Below are 24,759 nucleotides of genomic sequence, written 5' to 3'. Positions count from 1 at the left end.
GGGGGGGCGTTGGATTTTTAAATTCTTCCAAACGATTCCTCCTTTGTGTTTAGTACAACAGACGGTCCCATTTTTGGCCCCTCCTTCTACCCTCCTCAATAGGGAGGAAATGAGTTGTGGGAGCAGATTCCTCGCACACAGAGATCTCAGTAATCGCGTGGCTGCGTGTCACCAGCGCACCACAGTTACAGCAGCTTTTAATTAATCCCACCACCCTCCCCTGTCCGTTTGTGGCATTCTCCCCCAAACTTTTCACGACTTAACTTTTTTCCTCTGTGTTCGACGGTGTGAGTGTGTGTGTGTTTGGGTGTTGCGGTGGGGGGCATTTCTCTAACTTCAGTCTGTCAGCCCACTGCAGCGTTCTGTGCACAACTCGTGTAGTTACAGAATGACAGCGCTGTCACTTTTCCACACTTCTGAAAGTAGAAGATAGCCTGCTAGCTGCATTCATGCTTAAACCCTTCAGTGTCAACTCCACCGATTCTGCCTCTGAAAGTTTGTTCACTTTCTGAACCCTAGGAGACCAAGTCCACATGTAAAGTTAATAACCCTTTGTGGTGTTTGGCCTACACGAGGTCAGGGATGTTGGCCCTCTGCTGCGCCGCAGTGAGTCATGCTGTTCTGCTCGAGGACTGTAAAGAAATGATACCTTGAAGTGTCTGTGTTGTCTTCCTGGTCCCCCTATGAATTGTGACAAGTTGTATTTACAATCCTAAAAGGTGCTGACACTGCTGAATTCCCCGCCTCTTGGAGAAATACCAAAACACTGGTACCCTTTAGCAAATTTGTGCGCGCTGGCTGTCATTGAGGTGTGAAGGGGCTGCTGTCTCGGTGAATGCGGGGCAAGCTAGACCTCTCTGGAGAGATGGACTGAGTTCTCGCCTGAAGGTCATCTTAATAGAACAAATTCGGGCACACGTGTGGGAGAACTGAAGCCTGCAAGCATGAGATAGATATGTGTCGGCCTTCTTGTTACATCCATGTTAAATAGATGTGGTGGAGGCAGCGCTGTTTGATGGTCAGCATTGAAATGTTTCCTGTCACTGCGGATGAGCTCATTATTTTTGTTCGCTGCCTTTCTTGCGTTCCCCTTCCTGAAAGCCAAAGTGAATAAGACAGCTGCAGACGAACACTGCAGATGCAAACTTGGCCCTGCTATTCAGTATGACTTGGCTGTAGCGAGCATTAGGTTCGTAAAGTGGGCTAAACTTGCATGCGATTAGGCTGTCAACATCTGAAAATAATGAGCTGCAGACAGAGCCACATTGGCATGCAAATACTGTACTGACATTCAAAGCTGGCTTAACATGAATGAGAGACGGGAATGAATCGAAGAGGAACTTTTGCCTCCCACTGCAGAGCTGCAGACCTGCTGGGTGAAATGGACAAGCTGGACTCTCAGAACCTTTCAGAATGAAATAATTATTCCCCTGCATCAGACTTTGTGGACAAATGAGACCGAGGGTCGATTAAGTTCTAAGGGAGACGTGGTGTTGATCTCATAAAGGGCAGCAGGAGATGTATGGCTACTTACAAGATCATTTAAACCACTTAATGGAGGACAGGAATTAATGGCTGCCATAGAGCCGAGTCAATTATATGGATATTTTCATAACATATTGTGTATAATTTATAGTGTAATGGCATCAACACCAATCAGCCCCTCTGCTTTTGTTTTGGTTATAGCCTGTTTTAAATGAGTTTATTGACTTTGTATTTTTGGCCGTACAATAAGTTGCCGTCTTCAAACAGTGATATAAAAGCAGTGTCATTGTCTGCTATTGTGGGGTGGCGCAATCTTGATGGCAGTGCTTCTTGTTAATTTGTATTAATGTCAGATAATTTAGAGTTACGATGGATATATGTGCACGCCTTGTGCTCTCAGGCAAAAAATTGGATTCATTAAGAAGACGGAGGAGCTGGTTAAGTTTTTTGGCCTTGTGGTTTCAGGTCACTGAGTAATGTGAAGAGATGGAGAGGGTCCCGGCCTGAAGGCTGGGGGAAGCTGGTCAGAGACAGAGGGGAGAGGACAACACCCCCGCATAGGACCGCATCACTCACACTGACACATCTCACACCGCAGACACTTTTACTGCTGGACCAGATTGTGTGTCTGTGCGCGTGCGTGTGTGTTTCTGAGAGCGTCACAGTCACGTGAGAGTCTCGGGGAGAGCCGCGAGGAAGGGTGCTGATGACTTTAGGTTAGCTTTGCCTGCATGTTAGTCTGTTTTAATTACATGTGTGAACAGTGCGCACTGGTTCACATGAGCGCACAAGCAACGCTACAGAAACTACTAAAATATTCATAATAACATATATAGACAAGAGCGTGCTCACACATGCAAGCCTTCACGTGAGCCTCTCGCTTACAAATGCAATCATGAATGAGCGATGAAGATGGCTCGAAAAATTAAAAAAACATACTGAACCCTTTTAAGACTCTGGTCTTGTTTTGTTCATTGGAGAGTGCACAGGAATGAAAATGATGGAAAAAAGTTTTACAATTGCTGGGAAAAGGGGAACATTTGAATGATGTAAGAGCTAAATTTGATTTATGCGTATGAATCGTACACGTGGATAAAATTTAAAAAGCAAGTCCTTGATATTCCCTTTTTCCATGTTCTTCTAATCCACATACCAAATGAGCAAACATAGCACATGCTAATTTTACACACTGGCACAAGTTCAAATTTATGGGGAGACCCTGAGGCCTTGGTTTGGTTTCAGCATAGCTCGCTATTAGGAAACCATTAAATTATGGATCTGTAAGATGTGCAAAGTGTATCGAACAGGAAGCAAGGGACGGGGTACCACAAGCTCCCCTTTTTATTTTTCACAAGTTTTACTTTTTCGGTGGTTTACATGCAAAAGGGTTTTTAGTCCTGGGCTGAATATTAATTTTTTATCATTTCATTACATTCAGGTTTCTGTTGGTTTATGTTGCCTGTGTTCAATCAATTACTCCCATTTTGTAGTTAATTAAGGTGCCCCAGCCTAGCATGCCTTATCAAGATGATAAAGCATCTCAGAAAAAAAACTTTTTTTAAGCCATTAGATAAAGATCTGATCTATTTCCTTAGTATATTTTTCCATAATTTCTAGGATCCCTGCTAAAAACGTCCTGTAATCAGTTCCAGAATGTCTTTCCTGAGCAGGATGTCTGTGGACAGGTTGCCTGTCGCACTTCCTCGTGATTGGCTGTGTTTTGCGGACACTGACACATATTGGATTTTTCATCTCTCGAGATCTTTGAACTGCGCCTGACCTGACCTCACTGACCTCTAATCAGTCATAAGGTTGCACGGGCTGTACTTTTTTTTATCCTAATAATGGCGACGATGGAGAAAAAACAGCTACAGGCAACGGTGAGGTCATCCAGGGGTGGTTTGATGGGAGCATCTATAGGAATGCAAATGTGACCGGCTGCCTGACCAGTACATTACAATAGGAATAACAGCAGCCTAGGGCAGACAGTGCAGCTGCCCCCATTAGTTTTAATCGCTGGGTTACATAAAAGACAAACATAATTAAGCTTTGGGTGTGTCACACAGGAGACAAATGTATGGGGCACCTTGTGTTGTTTAGCAGAGAGTTCTCTGACCTCAGCGAGCACTTGAGTGTGATTAAGGAATTGTTTAAAGGCAGAGATCAGTCAGGGGTCATGAGTGATAAGTGAGGTCACACGGGGTTGTCAGCAGTCTGGTTCATCAATTTTGTCTCATACTTGGATCAGCCGAAATGCACAAAGCAGCTCTGTTATGTATTATTTGCAGTGAAAGCCACAACAATAGCCTGAAACCCCCCCCCAATCCCCCTTTTAGATAAACTGTAATTTATCACATAGCTGCGTGAATTTGTGAGAGTGGCCTGCAGCTTCAAAGCGATCATCTCACTTCAGTCACTACAAACTAATTTAATTTATTTAATCCAAGAGCTAAGATTGCTGCATCAGTTAAGGATTTGCACTGCGATGCACTGCGCTCATATTCTTAGCGGCTCAAAAATAACACCTGAAGTGTTTTGAGAGGTTCTTGCAAGTGCTCCACATTTGGACACTCTGCTCAAGCACGAGTGATTTTCCATTTCTCAAAAAGTTTTTGAGCCACCCGAGTTATCAGTGAGAAGCTGATGGCTGTGAAGCTAGTCGAGATCCTTGCTTAAATATTTTGAGTCGTGCTCGATAAGAGAAATAAGAAAACGTATTCTTGGTTGCTTTAAAGGCAGATGGAGGCGCATTATTTTTAATGTTTTAGCTGTCTTACCCTCAAATTCCTAATTCAAATGTGACAAAACTGCGACTGATCAAAGAACAAAAAAAACTATTGACGGCAGACGCATGACAGCTGTGACTATTCAGTGTACTAAAATTGAACCGTGTGTTTATTTTAATTTGCAGTTAATGTCATATTTTTAGCATACGGGGCAGGCTTACCGTATACTTAAGGTTTAGATCACTTCTGCAGCTTTTAGTGGCTTCCTTAGCTGTAATTAAAGCTTTCACAGTGTTAAGAGCTTGTGGGTGTGTACATTTTTTTATTTGAACTGAATACTTTAAAACTAGTATAATCTAGATAATATGTTGTATTTTAATAGTGGGCTTACGTGTGATTTTATTGCTTTTGCATGCATAGTTTTTCATGGGAGGAGCTGCAGCTATATCATTAATTGTGCTGAGCACCGAGCTGTGTATATATATTTCTGCTGTGTCCTCTGCAGAAACAGGTCTGCTTGTACCACCCTCCATATGGTGGCTTGTTATTAGTTTTCAGTTGCCCTGGTACCAGGGAGGTTCATCTAACCCTAGAGTCCAGCGTCTGCGTAGCCCAATTTCTACTCCACTGCGATATTTCTCTTTCTGGCCAATCGAATAAGTCACACATGACTTAACTGCACGAAAGAACAACAGCAGCCTCAAGCAGATGTTGCTCTGTACACTGCCCGTGGAGTGGAAAAGTGATTTCAAGAATACTATCCGAGTTTCTGTTTAAGGGCTCAGCATGTCTCTGAAGGGGAGATGCGGCTGTGAGCGAGAGCCTCAGAGTAGTGATCTTGATGAAGGATAAAAAATACAGCATGTTTTTCATCCATAAAGCATTTTTCAGATTTTGTGCCTACTCTGTAATTTGAGACATAAATCAATAAAACAGGTCCCGCGTAGCCTTCTTTGTTACCTAACTGCACTTAGATTGAGCTCTCTTGAGTGCAAAAAATAAATCAGAAATTTCATCAACACCTTGTGCGATGGTAATAATTAAACAGAATAAAAGAAATATTATTCTTAAATGGTGTTTGTTGTACTTAAGAAGTAGGTAAGGAGGAGCAATGATATTTTTTTCACTTTTATTCTGTAATATGACCAATATTTTTCATATTCAAGTGTGTATGAAAAAAAGTCACTGGTTTCTTAAAAAGCTAAATACAATAAGCATTGGATCAAGGCACATACAAGACTGGCCAAAGGGCATACAATGCACTTTGGTTTTCAATTGTAAATAACAGTTGACTTCAAATTGTGGCAACATAAGTGTGTTCATTTGAAAGAAAAAAATACTACAAAATAATACTCATAACAAGAAAGAGCTGCTGACACGGTGTAATTCTAATAAAAGCCAGCATGTTTTGTGTTTTTGGCCTGGTGACTACAATGACGTATGGTACACGGTACTGAAGAATGCCGCCATTGTCATTTAGCCATTGTTGGCTTGTACAAATAGAGATAGTGGGGGTCCTCTGTGTCAGCCTGTCCTGTCTACTTGTTTCGAGGAGCAGAGGGCTCCTTTAGGTCAGTGTGCTTTATCTGCCCTGTGCTGTGGCCTACAATCCTATCAGAGACATTTTAACCCTGCTTGGGTTGCTTTGCTGTATTTCTTCTTCCTGCAAACAGAACAAAATAACACACCGAACAAAGAGAAAAAAAAAGCATGACACCTCATCTTTAGTTTCCGTACTCCACACCTGGTGAATACTGGAGTAAGATTCTTGGTCCATAATAAATGGAGACAGCTACTGACTGCTCATTGTTTTAGATGGCAACATGCCTGCTTCGTATATTAGTTGATCAGCTGTGCCTTAGTTTACGTCATGTCATTTTTTTGCCTTTTTGTTTTTCTGACAGCCACAAAGTTAAAAGAATGACCTGTGCTTATACTACAAGGTTTTCTAAAGTCTGATTGTTCAACACAGCAATGAAAACCCACTTTCACAGTTGACAAGTCATCATATCTTAGTAGAACACAGAGTTTCTTTTGTTGGTCGATAACCTTAAGCAAAGGAAATACAGTACAAATTACTACAAATCCCTAAAATATAGAATTGCAGTTGGTTACCATACCCACTGATGGTTCAGTGATGGCCCGCAACTGGAACGTTCTCCATCTCCATAAAATGTCCTTAAATATAAATTATATGGCAAATGTACAGAACATTGCTTCCTTAGTCTTATAGATCCAGTGTTTTGTAAAAGTCTTGCCACTCTGTTTGAGTCAAGCACACCTCATGAATGTCCGTATGCAATATCATGAATGGGAATGGTCTGAATCTGGTATTCCACTGTCTCTGTAGCTTCTGTTGTTAATACTGTTGTCATTATGTGGACTTTTGTATAAACTCAGGCCATTAGGTGGGAAAATTGTGTGTATCACAAATTCCTCCTTGGACACAGGCAGGTGATTTATAGGTATCATCTGAAAAGAAGTTTCTCGTATTTCTAGGATGGAGTTGTCCTTTTTAGTGCCAGCCTCAGCATAGTCATCCTTTCTCCGACGGCCTTTGTTATAGGTGCAGTTCCTGGAAAAAAGTGAACCATTCCTATGGACGTACCAACACACCAGCGCCAACATGATTATTGCCAAAAGAGCCACAGCCCCTCCAATGATAGCAGCCAAAGGCAGACTGGAATTTTTGTAAGGCTCCTTCTCCTGTTCTCTGTTTAAAGTTGTAGTCGGGTGGTATGACTTGTGAGAGCCAGTCTCTGTCTCGATGCAAACGGGGGTCTCGTCAGACAGGTAACTGTTGCTGGTCTCCATGGGAACCATGCATATTCTATAGGAAGACTCTGGCTCCAGCGCCGTGAGCAGATACTCTGTTCTCTCCCCCTGCACGATGGTTTCAGTAATAGAGCCAAAGGCAGGACTGTGCCCCAGCTTTAGCCAGCTGAGCCGCAGGGCAGTCATGGGTTGCGACACCCTCCATGATATGTGTATGGTATCTGCACCACTTGACTTCACACTGATGGTGATGATCTTTCTGCCTGAAGAGGTGGTAGTGCTGTGGTAATTTTTACTGATGTCAGGCCCTTTTATTATAGGCCTCCTAGTCACAAACACGGGCCACTGGGGCTGTGATGGGCGTAGAGTGTTGGAGACTGTGCTCGTCTCGTATGTGGAGAAGAGCTCTGAATCTGTGCAGTCAAACATATCTGTAGTTAGGTCTTTAATTGCCATCCCTTTGACCTTATCAGGACCCTGGCACATGAAACCCCGTACGTTCACCTTAGATGGCAATGACCGCAACCAGTCACGCACCCATTTCATCTTACAGGTGCATTGCCAGGGGTTGTTGCGCAGCAGGAGCTGTGTGAGATTGTCCAGATCTTCAAATACGCCCTGTGGGAGGCTGCTCAGGTTGTTAAGAGAAAGGTCCAGGCGATACAGCTGTCTAAGGAAGGCAAAAGCCCCAGGTGGAACCCGATTAATATGATTTTCTTGTAGCTGCAGCTTCTCCAAACAGGTGCCTGGCAGATTGGCTGGCGGCATAGTGAGGGAATTCCTCACCAGCGAAAGCTCAGTCAAGTTGATCAGGTTGATGAAAGCCATCTCACCAATCCCACGGTTGTTGAGCAGGTTACCATCCAGGATTAGTCGCTTCAGGTTGATGAGATCTTGCAGCGATTGCTCTGAGATGGTGGAGATGCGGTTGTCGTCAAAGCGTAGCTCCTCAATGCTCATAGGCAGGCCTGAAGGGATGGTGCTAAGGTGGTTTCTGGAAAGAAAAAGCAGCCGGAGATGATTACTGTCCCTGAAGGCCCCCTCCTCTATGCTGACTGCTGATACAGAGTTATCATCCAGGTGCAGTTCTTCGATGTAGGGAATTTGAGCTAAAGAGGCATGGGTAATCATCCGAATGTTGTTCTCCTGAAGGTGGAGCTCTTTTAGCCCAAGGGGAAGGTTAGTAGGAAACTCATCCAGATTATTGCCGTACAGGTAGATCTTCTCCACCTTTATGAGCCTTCGAAGCTCTGAGGGAATGCCCGAACTCTTAATGCGATTGTTTTGCAGAAACAGCACTGTAGCGTCCTGGGGTATACCAGTAGGGATGGAAGTCAGGCCACGGTCATTACAGTAGATAAAGGTCCCATCGCAGCGGCAACTTGAGGGACATGAGGCAGAGGTCACCAAGGGGTTAGCAAGACCCAGCAGCAGCCCGATCCTGATGAGGAAGAGGATGAAGGACTTGCACTGACGCACCATCTTGAGGGTGTGTTGCCTGGCAGTCTAATCACTCAAGAGCCCCTGGGGAGAATACACAAGTGTACATTTAATGCACAATGCCTTGAAAGCGCAGCCAAATTCCTGTTTTCAGAATTGCTGGGTGTTTGAAAAGCTGCCTGCAGCACTGGCTCAATTAAATATGTGCTGAAAGAATCATTTGAATCCCTAATATTTAATTTATATGATTTGTTTATCAGGATTATCACACAGTGAAAATGTATCTTTTGTTTCACAATATACTGATTACATAAATATTCTAATCTTTGTGTAACTTTACATCTTTACCTACCCTGCATTCCAAATAGTTAAATGATGCTTTGTCTTAAATAAAAAACGTTGCACCTTTGCACCTCTGTGAATTAAAACTGAGTGCATCGACTTTTTCCCCACGACTTCTGAAATGTAATGCATTCCCAAGCTTTACACATTTCTCAATCTGAAGCCTCTCTCTCATTGCCACAGATCACAGGGGTGAAAAACGTCAGGCTGTCTCAATGAACTGTCGTGAACCTGGCATACCTTAAATGCTGACAGATTAATACCAATGTCCTTAGTCTCTTGAATAAGGCTTGATTGTAAATGTTTAACATATTAAAATTTTAGATTTAAGAAGTTATTTTTCAAATAAGGTTTTCTAAAGTCACAAGAATTTTGCACAGCAGTGTGTTAATGATTTTTGCTGTAAGTGTGTATGGCATGTTAAAAATGCTAAAAAAAAAAAGACAGCGACTGTTACATTATTATAGTAAATATATATATTATATTTAAGGGTTGTGGACTTCAGACAAACAGCCTTGACATCAACAAAATGGCAAAAGCAGAAAGTATCTGTCTCTTTTTTTGTCAGCTATGTGTACGTTGCCCTTTACTTTAGGTACTACTGAATTATTTCTTTCATTATGCATTCCTGCCATGACCTCTCTTCCTGTACATCTAATTAGAAAATGCTGATCTGGTGAGTGAAGTGGAAAGAAGCAAAGCCTTCTGTATTTGTCATACCTGATTTATACGATGTGGTAAATCCTTTCCAGCCACCTAAAAATCCAATCAAGATTTCCTCTTGAATTTGCTCTTATCCTTCCTCAAAGGAAAAAGTTTGTCCAAGGGGTTTCTTGTGATATCCTGACCTGGTCAGTGTTTGCTGAGCTGATCCTTGTTTGGACGATGACCTCCTCTGTGTGGTCAGAGGCTCATGCCTTCAATGAATTTACCATGGCAGATAAGCCTGTACAAAAAGCATCCCCTGCCACTGACAAAGCATGTACTCTCAGGTAATATTGAAAATCCTAACGATTGCTGCAGCTGTCAAGCTTAACAGCCATAACCGCAAATTAGATTTTTGGGGTGTTGTATTGTTATCCGTTTGTTGTACGTGGCGGACTTTTGCAAAGGCTCCTGTCTGCAATCACGGCCGGCAGGCATGATGAGTTCACACAAAGCTGGTCTGAGCCATGCCAATCCCCTCTGCCACAGGCTCAATCCAGGCCTGTTCACTTGTGTACTCCAAGTCTTCAGGTAACCCAGAATCCTCTGCTCCCTTGTTGAGCCTGTATACACATTAATCCAGGGCTCTGGTCCTTTTTCCTGAAGCAGATAACCAGTGTTCTCCTCTCCACTAAGGAGAGAAACAAGGCAAGTTGCTTATCCTTCTGGGCACAGCCTCTCTCACGTATCTGCAGCTTGAGTCATGCTGTGCACTCCTCACACCTGGGATGATGCTCTGAAAAATAACCAAAGAGCAATGCATTCAGTTTTTAAATGATCAGGTTTCATTGACTTCACCTTGTAAAATTGCAAAAAAAAATTTAATTGCATTTAGAGATGTTTGATCATGGCTTCTGCCCGGCCTTATATTGTGACTTTGTATTTAGAAGAACCCTCTAATGCAATACTAAAAATACGCCTGTTGACCTTTTACAGTGAGCCACTCCAACAGACCACATTTCTTTTCTATCCCGCTACAAGAACGTCCGTGGATAAAAAGCCAGCACTGATTCAAACCCCACAGCTCAACAATGGCTACGGGTGGAGCTCCTTCCTTACTTCAGTACGTGTTTTAAAAAATAGAGCAGATCCTGTGATTTAAAAAAGACTAAACTAAAAAAAACGGTTTAGAAAGTCCAGATATTAGAGGTGGAAGAAGAAACGATCCAGTCGGCGCCTGCTGAATTACTCACATTGTTAAAAAGCTTTCATGACAAATGAAGGCTGTTCGAATTTCCTAAGAAGAGGATGTCTGGTGCGTCCATCCCTGTCAATCCCAGCACCTCTCTGTGACCTCTTACCTCCACCCCATCCTCTCTTTACATTCTGTGAACGCTCCTTCTGTTCGTAAAAATAGAATTTCCTTTGCCAAGGAAAATGTTATGGTTCCCTTTTAGAACACAATAGCTTTGTGTCCTAAGCATCCATGTGACCTGTTTGCTGCCTCTATGCTGTAAAACATGTAAAGGTAAATTAGGAACAAGAGGCCCAGCCATTTAACAGTTGTAACCCATGACAAGGAGAAGATTAGGGAATTGAGAGGCTTGTAACTCGATTACAACTCCTGAGATGCTGTCTCATAATAACGCCCCCCTTCCTTCTGTTCCATCTAAACACGGGTGCTCGGTCCAGTATTACATTAGTAGTAGATTAGAGTCTGGGGAAGAGAAAAAAAAGCACCAGATGTGACCTCTACTAACTTGTAGACTAAAGGAGTCTGATGAGGGGGAAAAAAAAGATTACATTTAGTAATGGAGTTCTTTAGAAAATGGTGGGATGATAGAGGAATATGTGCTGTCTGTCTGGTGGAATGAACTTTATGTGCAGCACTTAGTCAGGCTATTTCAATTTTAAATAGCCTCTTTCACCTAAAAGTTCTCCTTTCCCTAAATGTGTGCCGTCTTGATTTGAATACTGGAAATGTTGGCATTAGGTAAAAGAAAAAAACGTGCCTCTACGTTTCTGCCGAAGGAAGAGCTGTACTGCAAAATAATAGACTTTTGGGGTTTGAGAAAGGGTGATTGTCACAAAAATGATATGGCACAACATTTCCTTTCTTTAGCCAGAAAAGCCCTAGCATAATAGAATGTAGCTCAGTGTCCAGTATAGGAGATGATGAGATGTGGGTATTCATTAAGAACATGTGGTAGAATAATCTGTCGGCCTCGGTGTGCTCTGTTATATCATGTGTGTGATTTATCAGAAGTGTGCTTTGAACATAGCACATCATGCTTATTTTACAAGAAAAACAGTCAGGCCTAGATGCTTGATGGTCTCCCCCACCACCCCCACCCAACCCCAATTTTTTTCCATGCTCTTCAGATTTCAGGAGAGTGGCCCCCTCTCCATTGTTCGCTACAAGGCAAGCATGTGGACCGTGTAGCCTCACAAAGGGGGGGGTCTAAGGTTTTTGGAACTTTTATTCAGACAATTTACGAAATGCCTTAACTTAAAACAGTGCATTATGCAAACCTCCTGTGTTCCCATTTACAAATGCACGCCCAGCCAAATGTATGCAGTTGCGCGCACGCAGTGCTTTGTTTCCCGTGCACACAATCATTCTGAGAGCAATAAACGGTGGGTTCAACGTTTTTAGTGATGGATGTCTTTCTCCATCGTTCTAATAAGCTCCGCTGGCAGGACAAGGGATTTCTCCAGCAGTCAGAGTGGATTCTGCTTCATTTAATCCGAACTGGCAAAGTTAAATTGAGCATCCTAGTAAAATTGCATGTTGGTGTACAGCAAGTTACCTTTCAGTGAAGAGCGTGGGAGGCTCGCACAAAGCTGGACACCGATAGCCATTGTGAGCTGAACACGCATAAATGCACATTAAGCTGCAATAACAGAGCCCAAGACTCTGTGCCCTGTAGGCATACACTGCACAAGAAAGGCTTTGGTAGAAAAAAATTCATATAGGAACAATTTCATGCCTGTCAAAAGTATTGCAGATTATAATGACTTTTAGTTCAGTAAAATACAGAATAATATTACATGGGCTGCATTGGTGGGGGTGAAGCTCAAGAAGTAGTAATGGCTGGCTGCTAAATTATTCATAAGCCCTGAAATTAATTTTGAAACCACGGTAGAGCCTTCCATTGGGAAATCATTGTTGTTTGTATCTGCTGTTGATCTTTCATTCTAATTCATAATTTAGAATTATGATAGATTGCACAGTACAGTCATTGTGGGCTATGTTTTGCTCAGATTCGCTCTCTAAGCTGTGTGCCTGCAACATCAGCTGGCACAGCGATAGCACTTAAGGAAACAGTCAAGGTGGACAAAGATTGTTTGGGGCTGTATCAAAATAAACGGACCCCTTTAAGCTGATTTTTAAAGCAAAATGAATAGTTTTCCCTGCTTTTAACAGAGGTGAGATTTTGTCAGTGGGAACGCTTGCACGTAGCATTGATTAACAATTTAGGAGATTGTATGTCAAGACACCTGGCAGCGGCCTACTGTGTGCCGCTGAGACACAACAGAACATTCATGGTCACATCTGAATGCACAGGGACACAGAACACGTTTCAGCCAAATAGAAAATGGGTAGAAATCTCTTAGTTTAACGGATTTGGTATGTGGCCTCCTGGTGTTGTCTTTAGATGGGCTGAACAGATGATACTTTTGCTGGACCATTAAGAGCATATATAGGCCCGGGACAGACGGGGGTCCCTCTTTTGTAATAGCCTGAAAGGAAAGATCTGTAGCAGCGGCAATTGTTTTTCTCCACATGGGGGTGGTAGGCACTGCAAGATAAAAATGTGTGCGAATCTGTGTGTGTGTGTGTCTGTATGCGACAAGCAAACGCAGAATATTCATGTTAAGCTCCAGGAGCCTATCTCGGCACAGGCCAGACAACCACCCAAAATAGGGGGGATTTGTTCAGCCTCCCTACTGGCCCTACTACAGCTTGTTCTGAGTCATATGGCTAAGTTTCTCCCCCCCTGCAGCATTTAGGCCTTGAAGCCCTGTTTACGCTTTTACTTTCAGTAACCAGTATGAAATGATGTGTCTCTTGCAGTTTAGGATTGATCATAAAAGATGCTGCCGAGTGGATAGATACATTATGAAAAGAAGTGGATTAGGCCTCCTCAGAGCACGGTGGTGAATCAGAAATATGCCTTGGTGGTAATGAAAGACACCCCCCTCCCCCTTTCCCCACCCCCAAACCAATTTCACTTTTTTTTAATGCTTTGATTTTTTTCAATCATGGTGACCTGGTTAGTTGTCGAATTCCCTCTGACAACAACTGACTGGGGACTTTTGCCTCGGGCAGCTATCAGTGAAGACAATTGGCTCTGTTCTCACAAGTCTGCCACGTTTTAAAAGGCTATTTATTTTTACTGTCTGTCAAACACACCGAAAAACAATGAGCTACTATTTGCATTGCATGACAAGTCGGGTCAAGTTTGGATCCACTGCCGGTGATGTGCGGAAATTAGGCTCCAGCCTACACACACATACACGTATACACATATGTTGTTCAAAGCCTGGATGAACTTATCGTCTCACGAAGATAAAAAGCTGTGTTAAATTGGATTAACCACTGTCCTTGTCCTGGTGCTGCTGCTAAGAAGGCGTCCACTTTTATTGTATTGCTGGGATGGTGATCAGTTTGCATGCACAGAGACGAACACGGCGTTTCGTTAACGTGACAGACTGATCGAGTGAAGCTATCGTTGACTGTAAAGGCGCTTTTATTGCTTGATGCTTTAATAACACGGCTGTCACGGAGTCGCAGAGAGCTGCAGCGAAATGCCACACGTTTCTTTTAAATACTCGTTAATGTAACATAATGTGCTTTGAGTGAGCCGCTGATTATAAGCGAATTGATGAAACTTAAGTGGATTTAACTTTGTGCATTTAAAGGGCTTCTACTTTTTTTTGACTACGCCCGTGCAGCAGGGAAAAGCTCTCACTGCCTATGATTATTATTATTGTTATTATTTTAGTAGCAGAGGAGGGTGGCGATGGGGCGTCCAAACCTGGGGTTGAGTTTACAGTTGCACAGCAGCCTAAAAATTTCACTCCCTAGTAGGTTGCATCAATAGTAGCGGGTCCGATCCAAGTCGTCTAGACTGTGATTGTGCAGACGCTTTCAGTGGAGTTGTTTTTTTTTTTCCAGCTGCCTCTCCGTGTCTAAATCCGCGGGATCTGCAATTCCAGCAGCACGCCGGGGTGTCTTCTCGCGCTGCGACACTGAGGCAGAAACAGACAGGAGAAGCAGACCGGGTGTTTGCTCTCAGAGACACACGTTGGAAAAAATAGAGGGACGCAGTACCCGATAGCAGCAAGTTGTTGGCACCAAGAGGGGGGGTTGAGACGAAGAGAAGAATGATTTCTGTCTGATTTCTATCTGCCAACCTGGGAAGAGTGTGCACGCTCAGTGTGTGCGTGCGCGCGCGTATGAGTGCCTAATTTGGATATTTTAGAAGAAAAGAAAGTGCACTTGAGATTTTTTTAAATAAAGATCGCCCTGAGACAATCACCTCTAAGAAACGCAGTATCTCTCGCCTGAGCCGAGTGTTAGAAATAAGGAGGGAAAGAGGGCAACTAATTAGATACAAGCAACTCCTGAGGATTCCGCATTACTTTCAATTCCTTCTGCCAGAAAGAAGATCCAAAAAAGATGAAAAGGATGCATTCCCAACAGGACTGTACCATCAAAAAATAAAAACCCAAAACAAAAAAAAAGCAACTCCGCACTTACCTCAACTTAATCAACCAAAAATGGAAAGTAACAGGTATCCTCTTATATTTAGCTTCACAGCGTGAAAAATAATAATCCAATCCACGCTTAAATTCAGATCCCGAAAAATACAAATAAAAAAAATATATAATTAAAAAAAAAAGTCCACACTCCCTCACAAGGCTAGAGCTATTCGGAGTTTATCAGAAGCGCCACTGCTATGTTTACTGGTGACCCCATCACACGCATACACAATCTGCTGGCTGTGCGAGGACATAGGTGCACGGATAGATCTCAATACAAATGTGGAGTTGTGTTTGCCTCTAGCTTTGCTTCAATAGAGCACTGATGTCATATGGAGGCGGGGTCTCTCTCTCCCTCTCTCTCTCCCTCTCTCTCTCTCTTTTGGAGATGCACGATGCAGTGTTGTTTGGATACACTAGAGGGAGTGGAGGAAAGGGGAAAGCCACTCACATCCTTGTTAGATGTGTGCACTTAAGATGAGCGAGTAGTCACTGGTTGGAAAGCGATGCTGGCTGGCATCAAAAGACAAAGAGGTGGGAAAAAAACTGGAGATGTACAGTATGTGTGTGCATGCTGGTGGAAATGAGATACGCCCTAAGCACTTTGCCCGCAGTGGTTTGCTTAAGGAAGAGATATCGGCAGCTGTTATTATCATTGGGTGTTCGTTTCAGATGTGCCAGGATAGTTGATGATCAGTGTGGGTCGGATGTCAGATGTCATCATTTTTCAGTTTCTTTTTCTTCTTTTCTAAAGTAAAGAAATCCAGCATTTCAAATGCATGAACTGCTTCATGCAACAAGAGTAGGATTATATCTTTAAAAAAAAAGTTGACAGGTAATGAATATTGGATGATGTTGTCGCAGTGAGCCAGAATAATTCATCACAAGAATTTAGGGCCATGTTGCTAATTCCTAATATGTGGTTGACTCTGTTTGTGTGGCTAAGCACTAATAGAGGATCTGTAAGGGTGTGTCTGTGTGTTTATACATGAATGAGGTGTCGGTTGCTCAGAGATACCTGAACTGTTTCTTGCCGCTCGTGCCTTCTCTTTAACCCTGTTCGGTTTCATAGTTAAACGAGGCCAAACAGTTGGTTTGCTTCCTTCTGGGCCCCGAGCATCAGTGACTCATCCTGTTAGTCAAAGGACTGTACAGAAGAGTTGACCCAACCAACACTCTGTCCTGCCCTGCGTCATCTCCAGTGTTTCCCCCTCTGGCGAACTGACATGGCAGACACCACAGCCGGGCGCATTGAGCTGCAGTGGAGCAGCTCTGTTCATCTGCCGCTGAATATCAGCTTCCTGTCAGTGGCATTGGGTCAATAATCAGATCTGCGTGATGTATGCAGCTGTCGGTGCAATGTGGAGACTCCTCTCTTGCGTGTCATTCACTCTTGCCAATACCACTTTTTGTTAATTACCTCAAGCCTATTATACTATTCAGCTCTGAGTGCCTGGAGGGTCTGCATCCATTTTCAGTAAACAAACAGGTTTGTTAGAGAGGTGTTATTCGCTTGTTCTGAGGAGACTAAAATATCAAGCATAAAATTTATCATGCATTCTGTTTGTCATAAGAGAGAGCAGTTGCCCTGTAATAATTAATGACAGTTTAAAGAAAAGGCAAAGAGAAAGAAAAGCAGTAAAGTAGCGTAGAGGCTCAATAATAGCATGCTCTTACAACAGCTGAAAGGAATTAAACTGACACTGTGCAGACTGAGGCCGGTTGCAGAAAATTACAAAGTATGCATGCCTAGAAAAATGCCGTTAATGGATTTAGATTCCTAGCATACAATCAAGAGCAAAAGTCAATTATTATACCGTTTAAAACGCCATCTCTGCTTTTGTTATTTGGTCTCCCATCGTCTGTTCATGAGCCAATGAGGACCTCTACTCCTAGTAATTGTTACGGCCTCGTTAGGATAGGGAGTGCTACAACCACAACGACTAAGTGTCTGACCACTGCTGACATTTCATGCCCAGTTATTTTGCCAGGATAGAACATGATCCAACTCCAGCCTCAACACATCAGCACACAGTTAAACCATGATTGCCATCTTAACTGGAGTGGCTGATTGAACAGACACTTAAGCCTGGAGCATCTGCCAAAACTACTTAGACCTCCAGTGGTGTTTTTCAGATTTGTTTGCTTTCCAGCTGGAGTGGCTCTCACTTTTGTTTGAAACACAAAGGGATCTCTAGACAAGTATAAACTGTCTGTCTGTATATTGTTCACTTGGAGGCAAATCTGTATGAAATACAATTTCTGTTGTGTAAAGAAGGTCCTACTGAGGCTCTCTTTTTTTTGGCTGCTTTATTAACAAAAGTAGCTATCTTTTATTAGTTCAGGTGTGGTGACGAGGACTGCGAGGTGAGAAAAGGTCAGTCTCGGACATCACGGGCTGATCCGTGTCTTCCTCCTTGATGGGCAGAGCCGCAAAACCCGAGCCTGACCTCAGTGTGGCTTCCTCTCCTAAACTGACTGCAGACACATCTGTCAGCAGCTGTTGATAGACCTTCTCTTAGATGTACAAAGAGTCCCACTGGAGGGTGATGGTGTTGGGTTTCAGTTATCTCAGGACCAGGGGAAAAATCTGTTGCCTTGTTCATCTTTTTGTTCAAGAGGATATGTGCTGTGGTTTCCCAAGGACGTGCTTCAGTCTGTCTGGCTAGTTTCACTCTGTTTAGACAACACACTTTGTTTTGCCTCTTAATTTTTGGGAATGCTAGCTAAAGTGCCTTTTGGGGTCTGATAGCAACTAACAGGTGATAAAGTGCACTTGGTCTTGTTCTTTTATTTGACTGTCCTGAGAACAGTTTTTGTCGCTCACGACAGGCGTTCGACCAGGTAATTGATTTACTTTTGTGCTCATGCTGTGGTCAATGGATTGGGTTTGCAGTTGGCAAGCTTAGGTGTCCTATTTTTCTGACTGTCTTCCAGAACACATGGACCCAGTCTGATTGGTGCTATGTAAGCTCAGTGCTATAGATATCATTATTATGTTGTTGTTTTAACTCCCTCAACTCTCCATTTATTTGTCACTTAAGCTTAGCATTCACAGAAAAGCTTATGTGTACAATAGTCCTCGAAACTGCTCAGGGGCTCGCAGGGGAAAAGGAAGACTGATTTTTATTTATTTGGGTTTTTTCCCCCATGTCTCCTTCTGTGCTCTGACCCGAATTCAGTATCGATAGACTTTGTGTTCTTAAATGATGCCAAATTAAGGGGAACACGTAAAAAGCTGCTGCCAAAACCCCCACTTTGTTTTTCATTTACCGCTTGCTTTATTTGCATATTCATCCTCTACAGGCAATCTGCAGCGATCTTTGCTGTGGTTTTTTTATCTGCACTTTGTCATTCTGACAGGCAGCCTTTCACAGTATCACAACGGCTTACCTACGATTTGTGGATGAGAGGCGCTATTGGTTCGGTTAGAGTATGTCATTTGTGACAGACATAAAAAAGAGACTTATAAAAAATATAATATTATTGAATCGGTTAGAGCAGACATATGTTAGGTTTCATTAGTGCTGGTTTGTATACATGTAATTGTAAAGATTATTAGCATTGCCCAAAACGATTATGAAGAGGAAGCTTTGACTGATGGAGCTTGTGGGATCTGTATGCATATGCAGATTCCAGTGACATGAAACGTCGCTTTGCAACAGGCATGTTTTGCTACCGTACAGTAAGATGCTGGTCTTTTCTGATGCAGATCCCACATGTCAAAGGTTAGCCTAACCCCTTAATCTCTTGGTACTGGGATGAAGGTCAGAGGGGTGGAAAAAAGAGCCAACAGCAGCTAGACTAAAGAGACTGACATCCTGCTGCTCATGCAAAGCCAGTGGCCTCGGTCAGTAGTCATCTGGGCCTTGTGTTTGTGAAAGAATGACAAGGCATGCAAATAGCCCCATCGGCTGTTTTTCCTCTCGTCTTTTGTTTTCTTTGGCTGTTTTTGTGGTTGCTGTTGTGTTTTCTGCAGACACAGAGGAACTCGGGGATGAACGAGTTCCATGAAGAAGGTAAAAGGGGGAAGGGCTAGGAGGTGACTTGTCAACCATAGGACCTCCCATAGGTTAATGACCCCAAACACAATGCTCTGTGATCAGATTAGATAGAGCACTCTCCCCCCACCGCACTAATCAGCACAATAAAGGAGATAAAAGGTAGAATTACCATACAGTGTTTTCGCAGCTCAGCGTACATCTCCAGTGCAGCTAATTAAAACCTTTTTCTTTTGCTTTGTAACTGTTTTCCTTTTTCTGCCATAAACGTGTCATTACCCCTACTCGGCATCTTTGTTTGTGGAGGCACAGACAGGGCCTCAAAGACAAACATGCAGTTTCCCAATGCTTTAACTGAGCAATGCAATTTTTCAGTATATGGGTGAATTTAGTACCTTGGACTTTGGATGGCTTATGAAAGGGTCACTCGGGGTTTAAAGCTATAAGAAGAAGAAGAGGAACTGTGAGTTAATGTTATCTGGAGAAACAAACTGAGTCTTTTCTGTTCTAGATAAGATAAGATAGATTATACAGCACCTCACAGTCTGTAATGGCCCTGTTGATTGGATCACAAACAGGAAGTGTGGCTCTATGGGAACAGCATTTTGGGTAAAGTGTGAGTGGGGGGTGGGAGGGGTGTAAGAATACAGAGGGGAACTCTTGTCACACAGAGCTGCCACCATTGAGATCAAACTCTTCACTTATCTATGCCAAACACTGGCTTAGTTTGCTTAGTGTGTGATCTGGATCACTCTGTTTACTCTCTGGAGTCATATCAAAAATTACCTTTTTTAAAAAAAAAAAATCATTTCTATTTGGGTTTTTCCACTGCTGAGCACAATAGTGCTCTCAGATGGGATATGATACTTTTAAGTCATCTACTCAAAACACATTTACATTATCTACTTCACTGATTCTGCATGATTGTCTACAATGAAATAATTCAGCACTGATTTCTGTCAAAGCTGGGTAGATTTATGTTGATATTTTCTACAAAGGGTTTTCACTTTACTTCACTCCACTTTACTGGGGCTGCTTGACTGACATTAAACGCCACTTGAAGGTGTTTTTGGGTAACACCTCCAACCACTCCAACAAAAAGGTCGCGTCTATGCCTCAGCGTCTGACACCAGTGCTACAGCTCTCGTCTCGAGTGGCTTGCATATCAGGTATCTTATTCCTCTACAGCCAGGAGCCACATCAAAGGAAGCTCCATAGAAAGCAGTGATGAGGGGAAGAAAAGGAATGGTTGAGAAGAGGGGACATTTCTGACTTTCCTGAAAGAAATAGACGTCGAGTAGCCGCCTACCTATTAGCGCAAGAGTGTAAGGTGCTTGTGGTGGAGTTGTGAATGACACGTTATATTTAAACCGGGAGTAACTGGAGTAGACCCCTTTTATGCTTTTCTGTTGCTGGGGTGTTCCTGAGGTTAACCTTCACCAAAAAGAAGTGTATATTAGCTGTGTATTGTATTAGTGGTGACGGGGATGAAGTGTTGGTGGATTTCTCTGTGGGGGGAATGAGAACCTTGATCTTGCATGGTAATATGCTTCTCGTGTACATGTGCATTGAGTTAAAGTTCAGGGTGAACTTACAGCGAGGTATGCATTTTCTTTCAATATTAAATACAGTCGGTAAGTTAATCTAGTTAATTAAAAATCAGAAAGTTTGAAAGAGAAAAGTATACCAGGAGGGTTTGCCTCCCATTTAATTGGAAAGTGTTGCACAGCACAACATAAAGTACTGACTCACTGATGTAGAAACTATGAATGTATAGACTTCTGTGCTTCTGGGTGTCATTTAGTAAAAACTTGACTGTTTGTGTTCTTTAGACTTAGAAGTGTGCAAGTCTGTACTAACAGAGACAAAAGTAAACAAAGATTTGCTGTATATGCTGCGGTAAAGGCATTGTGCACAGAAACTGTGCTTTTCCTCTTGTAATATAACCCTCTGCGTTCCAGTCTCACAAACGAACAGTAAAGACAAAGCTGTGACATTTCTCAGGCAGGTAAGAACTCCTTACAGCTGACCCATCAAAGACAACCAGTAAAAGTCAGAGGAAGTCAACCAAGCAAATCGTGGATAGAAGAGATGGGTAGGTGTGTTGGGTAAATAGAAGCGGTGTCATTGTACCCAACATCAATCACACAGGCAATAACAGAGACGTGAATTTATACACAGCCATAGGAATAAACACTGGGGGCAGGAGCTGCCAGACTTTGGCAGGCGCTGATGCTGTCTCAGTGTTGGTGTGAGAATGGCTGCGATTTGAAATGGAAATGGTCCCTTTCTCTAGTGGGTGTTATTGGCGAACAGTCTTTCTCTTGATTGAATCGTAGCTGACTGCATTACGTTTCTGCATAACATTGCAAGAGGCTCTCAAAAACACACTCTTTTCTTTGTAAAGGTCACTGTTGAATATTGAAAATGCTAGCGTTTCCTATTTAGGCATCCATCGCTCTCTGGGTGTAATTTGTAGTTTATGATCCTTTTTGCTATGATCATCTAAACTTATGTTTTTTTTTCATCTCTAGTCTTCCATATTATTTCGTATACTGTAATAATATTTAAAAAAAATGCAACCAACAAATGTATTTGTTATATTCTCTCTGTTGCAGCTTCTGATGTGCAACACAGATTCTGCATTTTTTCTCTCCTCCAGCGCTTCAGCTATGCTCTCATAATGTAGCCCAGTTGAATTATTTTGCATTGAATCTTCTTTACTTTTTATGTTTTTAACTACAACTTTCCTTTCTGCTTCACCAGTGACCCATTTTTTCCCGCCTGTGATCATTAAAATTTCATTACCATGATAAGCGGCATTCCTCTAACTCTTGCTTGTCACCTGAGTATCTGCCTTGGGAAGCCTTGAATATGAGCGGATACAAATCCAACATGAATTGTTTTACGCGCTGTTTCAGTGTCGCACTAATAACTGTAATTCTTTTGCACAGTTCGTAAAAGTTAAGCCAAATTTCTGCCAAAATCCATTAAAGTTCAGTGTGCATCACAGCAGCAGCCGCCCCCGGCTCTCCCAGGAAAGGGCAATCCCAGAGGAGGGTCCATTTAACCCCTTAGGATTAGTGCTCATGCCTACTTTAGCAATGGTAAAAGGGAAAACGTCTCAGCACATTGAGTCAATAGGGACTCAGGCTTGCTCCGCTAGCTTCCCACACAAAAATGGACCAAGGGGAAAAAAAGTGAAGCTTTAGCTCTGACTTGAATAGGGCTAGATGTTTGCCCAGCCTGCTTTACCGTTTGCCCTTCCCGGCCTTCACAGTACATTACCAGACCAAAAATACGAGGCTGTAATCTCAACAATATATTCAAAGCAAGTATGTGGAGCTTGCCTTGAATATTTTGTCTGCATCAGTTAGTCCACTTAAAGTGGAAGGGAGATTATCACATTTTTTTTTCACACCAGCAAAGCACGGATTGTAGAAAGGGATATGTTTTATTTGATTTAGCCTCAACATCCTGCCACCCTTGTCGTATTTCTTCATGGGTTTCTTTTCATCTCTGTCACTCTCTAAATCACGATTCACACTCTTTTTACATGTCTATATTTTATCAGACAGCATAGTTGTTCCTCTGTTAAGTATCTCTGTCTTGTCTTGCTTGGAGAGGCTGTGGGAGAGGAGAGGCATGGAGACAGTCCGGTGTTGTGTCAGAGGACGTGGCCCCTCTCACAAGGGTCCCTGGTAAAGTCTGTGTGTTGACTTTAGCTGTCCACTGACATTCCCTCGTGTTTGTCAGGCTTTCATCAGGGCGCTGTTCAAACAAACGCTGGCAACTGAAAACACATTCTCTCAGTAACTCGCAGAGAAGCGCACACACACACACACACACACACACACACACACACACACACACACACACACACACACACACACACCGTGGTCTCTCCTGGGGGGTGTAAGGCTACAGGGTGTGAATGCAATACCTCAACAGGGAACTACACACGTATGGACAGACTTCAATTTGACTTCATAGCAACAGGTGACACCCCATATAGAGCCATAACTCTAGCAGCCATATTTAGTGTTTTTAGAACAGTTATCATAAAAAATATACCAGACATTTATATTTGAGTGTATTTACAGCTGTGCATAATGTGGAGATATCCGGCAATGACTAAAAAAATGTAGTTTGATGTTTCTTCTAATTTATTTGATTCTGTAGAGTAAATTGCAAGAAAACAAGTAAAGTCTTTTTTTCCTTTCAAAAAGGAAACAAAAAGACACCTGTGCTTTTACATTTGGTCTCACTCTGCCTTGGACATTTTTTTCTGTCGGAGCTGACGGGTTGGAGCCGGCCAGCGGGAATACATCTGCCAGTCAAGCAGGAGGAGCGTCTCCTCCCGGTTTAGATTGCCTGTCTGTGCGGACAGCTTTCCAGCCTGACAAATTTCGCGCCTGCACCAGGCGCCACTGAGGTGCTGTATGAGGAACAGAGGAATGTAGGGTGTTGGGTCGTTAGCAGTGGGGGTGTTGGGTTGGGAGTGACATCACAACTGCAGAAAGGGACAGTGGTAACATCCCAGTGCGGCTGCAACAGGGATAAGCGAGAGTTTTGGAAACCAGGTGCACCCCACACCTGCATGTGTTCCTTCCACCTTGCTTAATTAGAGTTCGGTGTCCTCCTAATGAATATTCTTGCTCTTGTCTGTTCTCCAGTTGCGTGTATGTAGTTGTGTGTGGGAGCCAATGGGATCAATTGGGAATTATCTTTCCCTCCCAGGAGGATGCCTCCTTTTTCTCCTGTCTGTTTATCCGCAAGAGCATACTCATGTCAGTGTTAGCTGTAAAGACTCATTTCTGATCGGCCTGATCGATTGTTATGATTTCTTGTGTGTGAGTATTAGCGCATTTTTTCTTTTACTTTTATCTAAGAACACTGGTGCTGCCTGAAAGAAATATTGAGAATATTAGTAATTAGAGTCTGGACTAAGTGAGTTACAGTTGCATCAGGTGGCTTTTACTCTTGTTTGGCAAGCAGGAGGTTCTTATTCTCATGCAGTGTGGAGAGACCCAGTTCTTTTCTGTCACCAGATCTTTGAGTGGGATGGCAGGGAGCAGTCACATCATTCATGTCATCTGAAGCTGAGTGTGTCAGAAGTAATAGAGGAGTACTCAGTCCCCGTCTTACTGTAGCGTAACAGGTTTCTGTATGTTACACAGTCATCTGCTGGGTTATAATTGGGGCTAAGGCTGCTGAACCCCTGCCTGGTTCTTCTGAAGGCAGTGACACAGAATCCTCCATAGAGACTTGCTGTGTGATTTTTCTCAAAGTCTGACAGGCGTCTGAAGCTTCTCACGTATCCAGCCGTCAGTTTACCTGAGCCATTCTTCATGTCTGTTTTTGTCAGTGGGAGACTTGTGTATGACTGTGGGGATACAAGTGTCAAGCATCGGTTTACACCACATAAGGTCTGCTCGGTGCGTCGCTTGCGATGGCAGTAAACTGCAACAACAGGAAAGTTTTCTCACTGTTACTCCTCAGCGCAAATTCAGTCACAGCAACAGAAGGTTTTCTAAGTCAAAGAAGTTCTGTTGTTAGTTTCATGCAACAAGTTT

The 24,759-nt window shown here is 42.9% G+C and overlaps 2 protein-coding genes across 2 annotated transcripts in view; one reads left to right on the top strand and one right to left on the bottom strand.

Annotated features, from left to right (window-relative positions):
- The window catches only part of macrod2 (mono-ADP ribosylhydrolase 2), a 399,252-nt gene that overhangs the window by 66,204 nt on the left and 308,289 nt on the right, over positions 1-24,759 (top strand). The gene's annotated exons all lie outside the window — the stretch shown is intronic.
- Positions 5,340-15,443, bottom strand: flrt3 (fibronectin leucine rich transmembrane 3). Its single transcript, XM_005749336.1, has 3 exons — positions 15,181-15,443; positions 9,489-10,209; positions 5,340-8,510 (listed from the first exon to the last, which is right to left on the bottom strand). Exon 3 carries the CDS (start codon positions 8,466-8,468, stop codon positions 6,516-6,518), a length of 1,953 nt encoding a protein of 650 aa, XP_005749393.1. The 5' UTR covers positions 8,469-8,510; positions 9,489-10,209; positions 15,181-15,443; the 3' UTR covers positions 5,340-6,515.

The sequence above is a fragment of the Pundamilia nyererei genome, unplaced genomic scaffold, assembly GCF_000239375.1.
Source record: "Pundamilia nyererei isolate P.nyererei 1_Seehausen unplaced genomic scaffold, PunNye1.0 scaffold00241, whole genome shotgun sequence".
In the NCBI taxonomy this organism is placed as follows: domain Eukaryota; kingdom Metazoa; phylum Chordata; class Actinopteri; order Cichliformes; family Cichlidae; genus Pundamilia; species Pundamilia nyererei.
The sequence above is the reverse complement of the archived record's forward strand: the minus strand, read 5'-3'. Positions and strand labels throughout refer to the sequence as shown.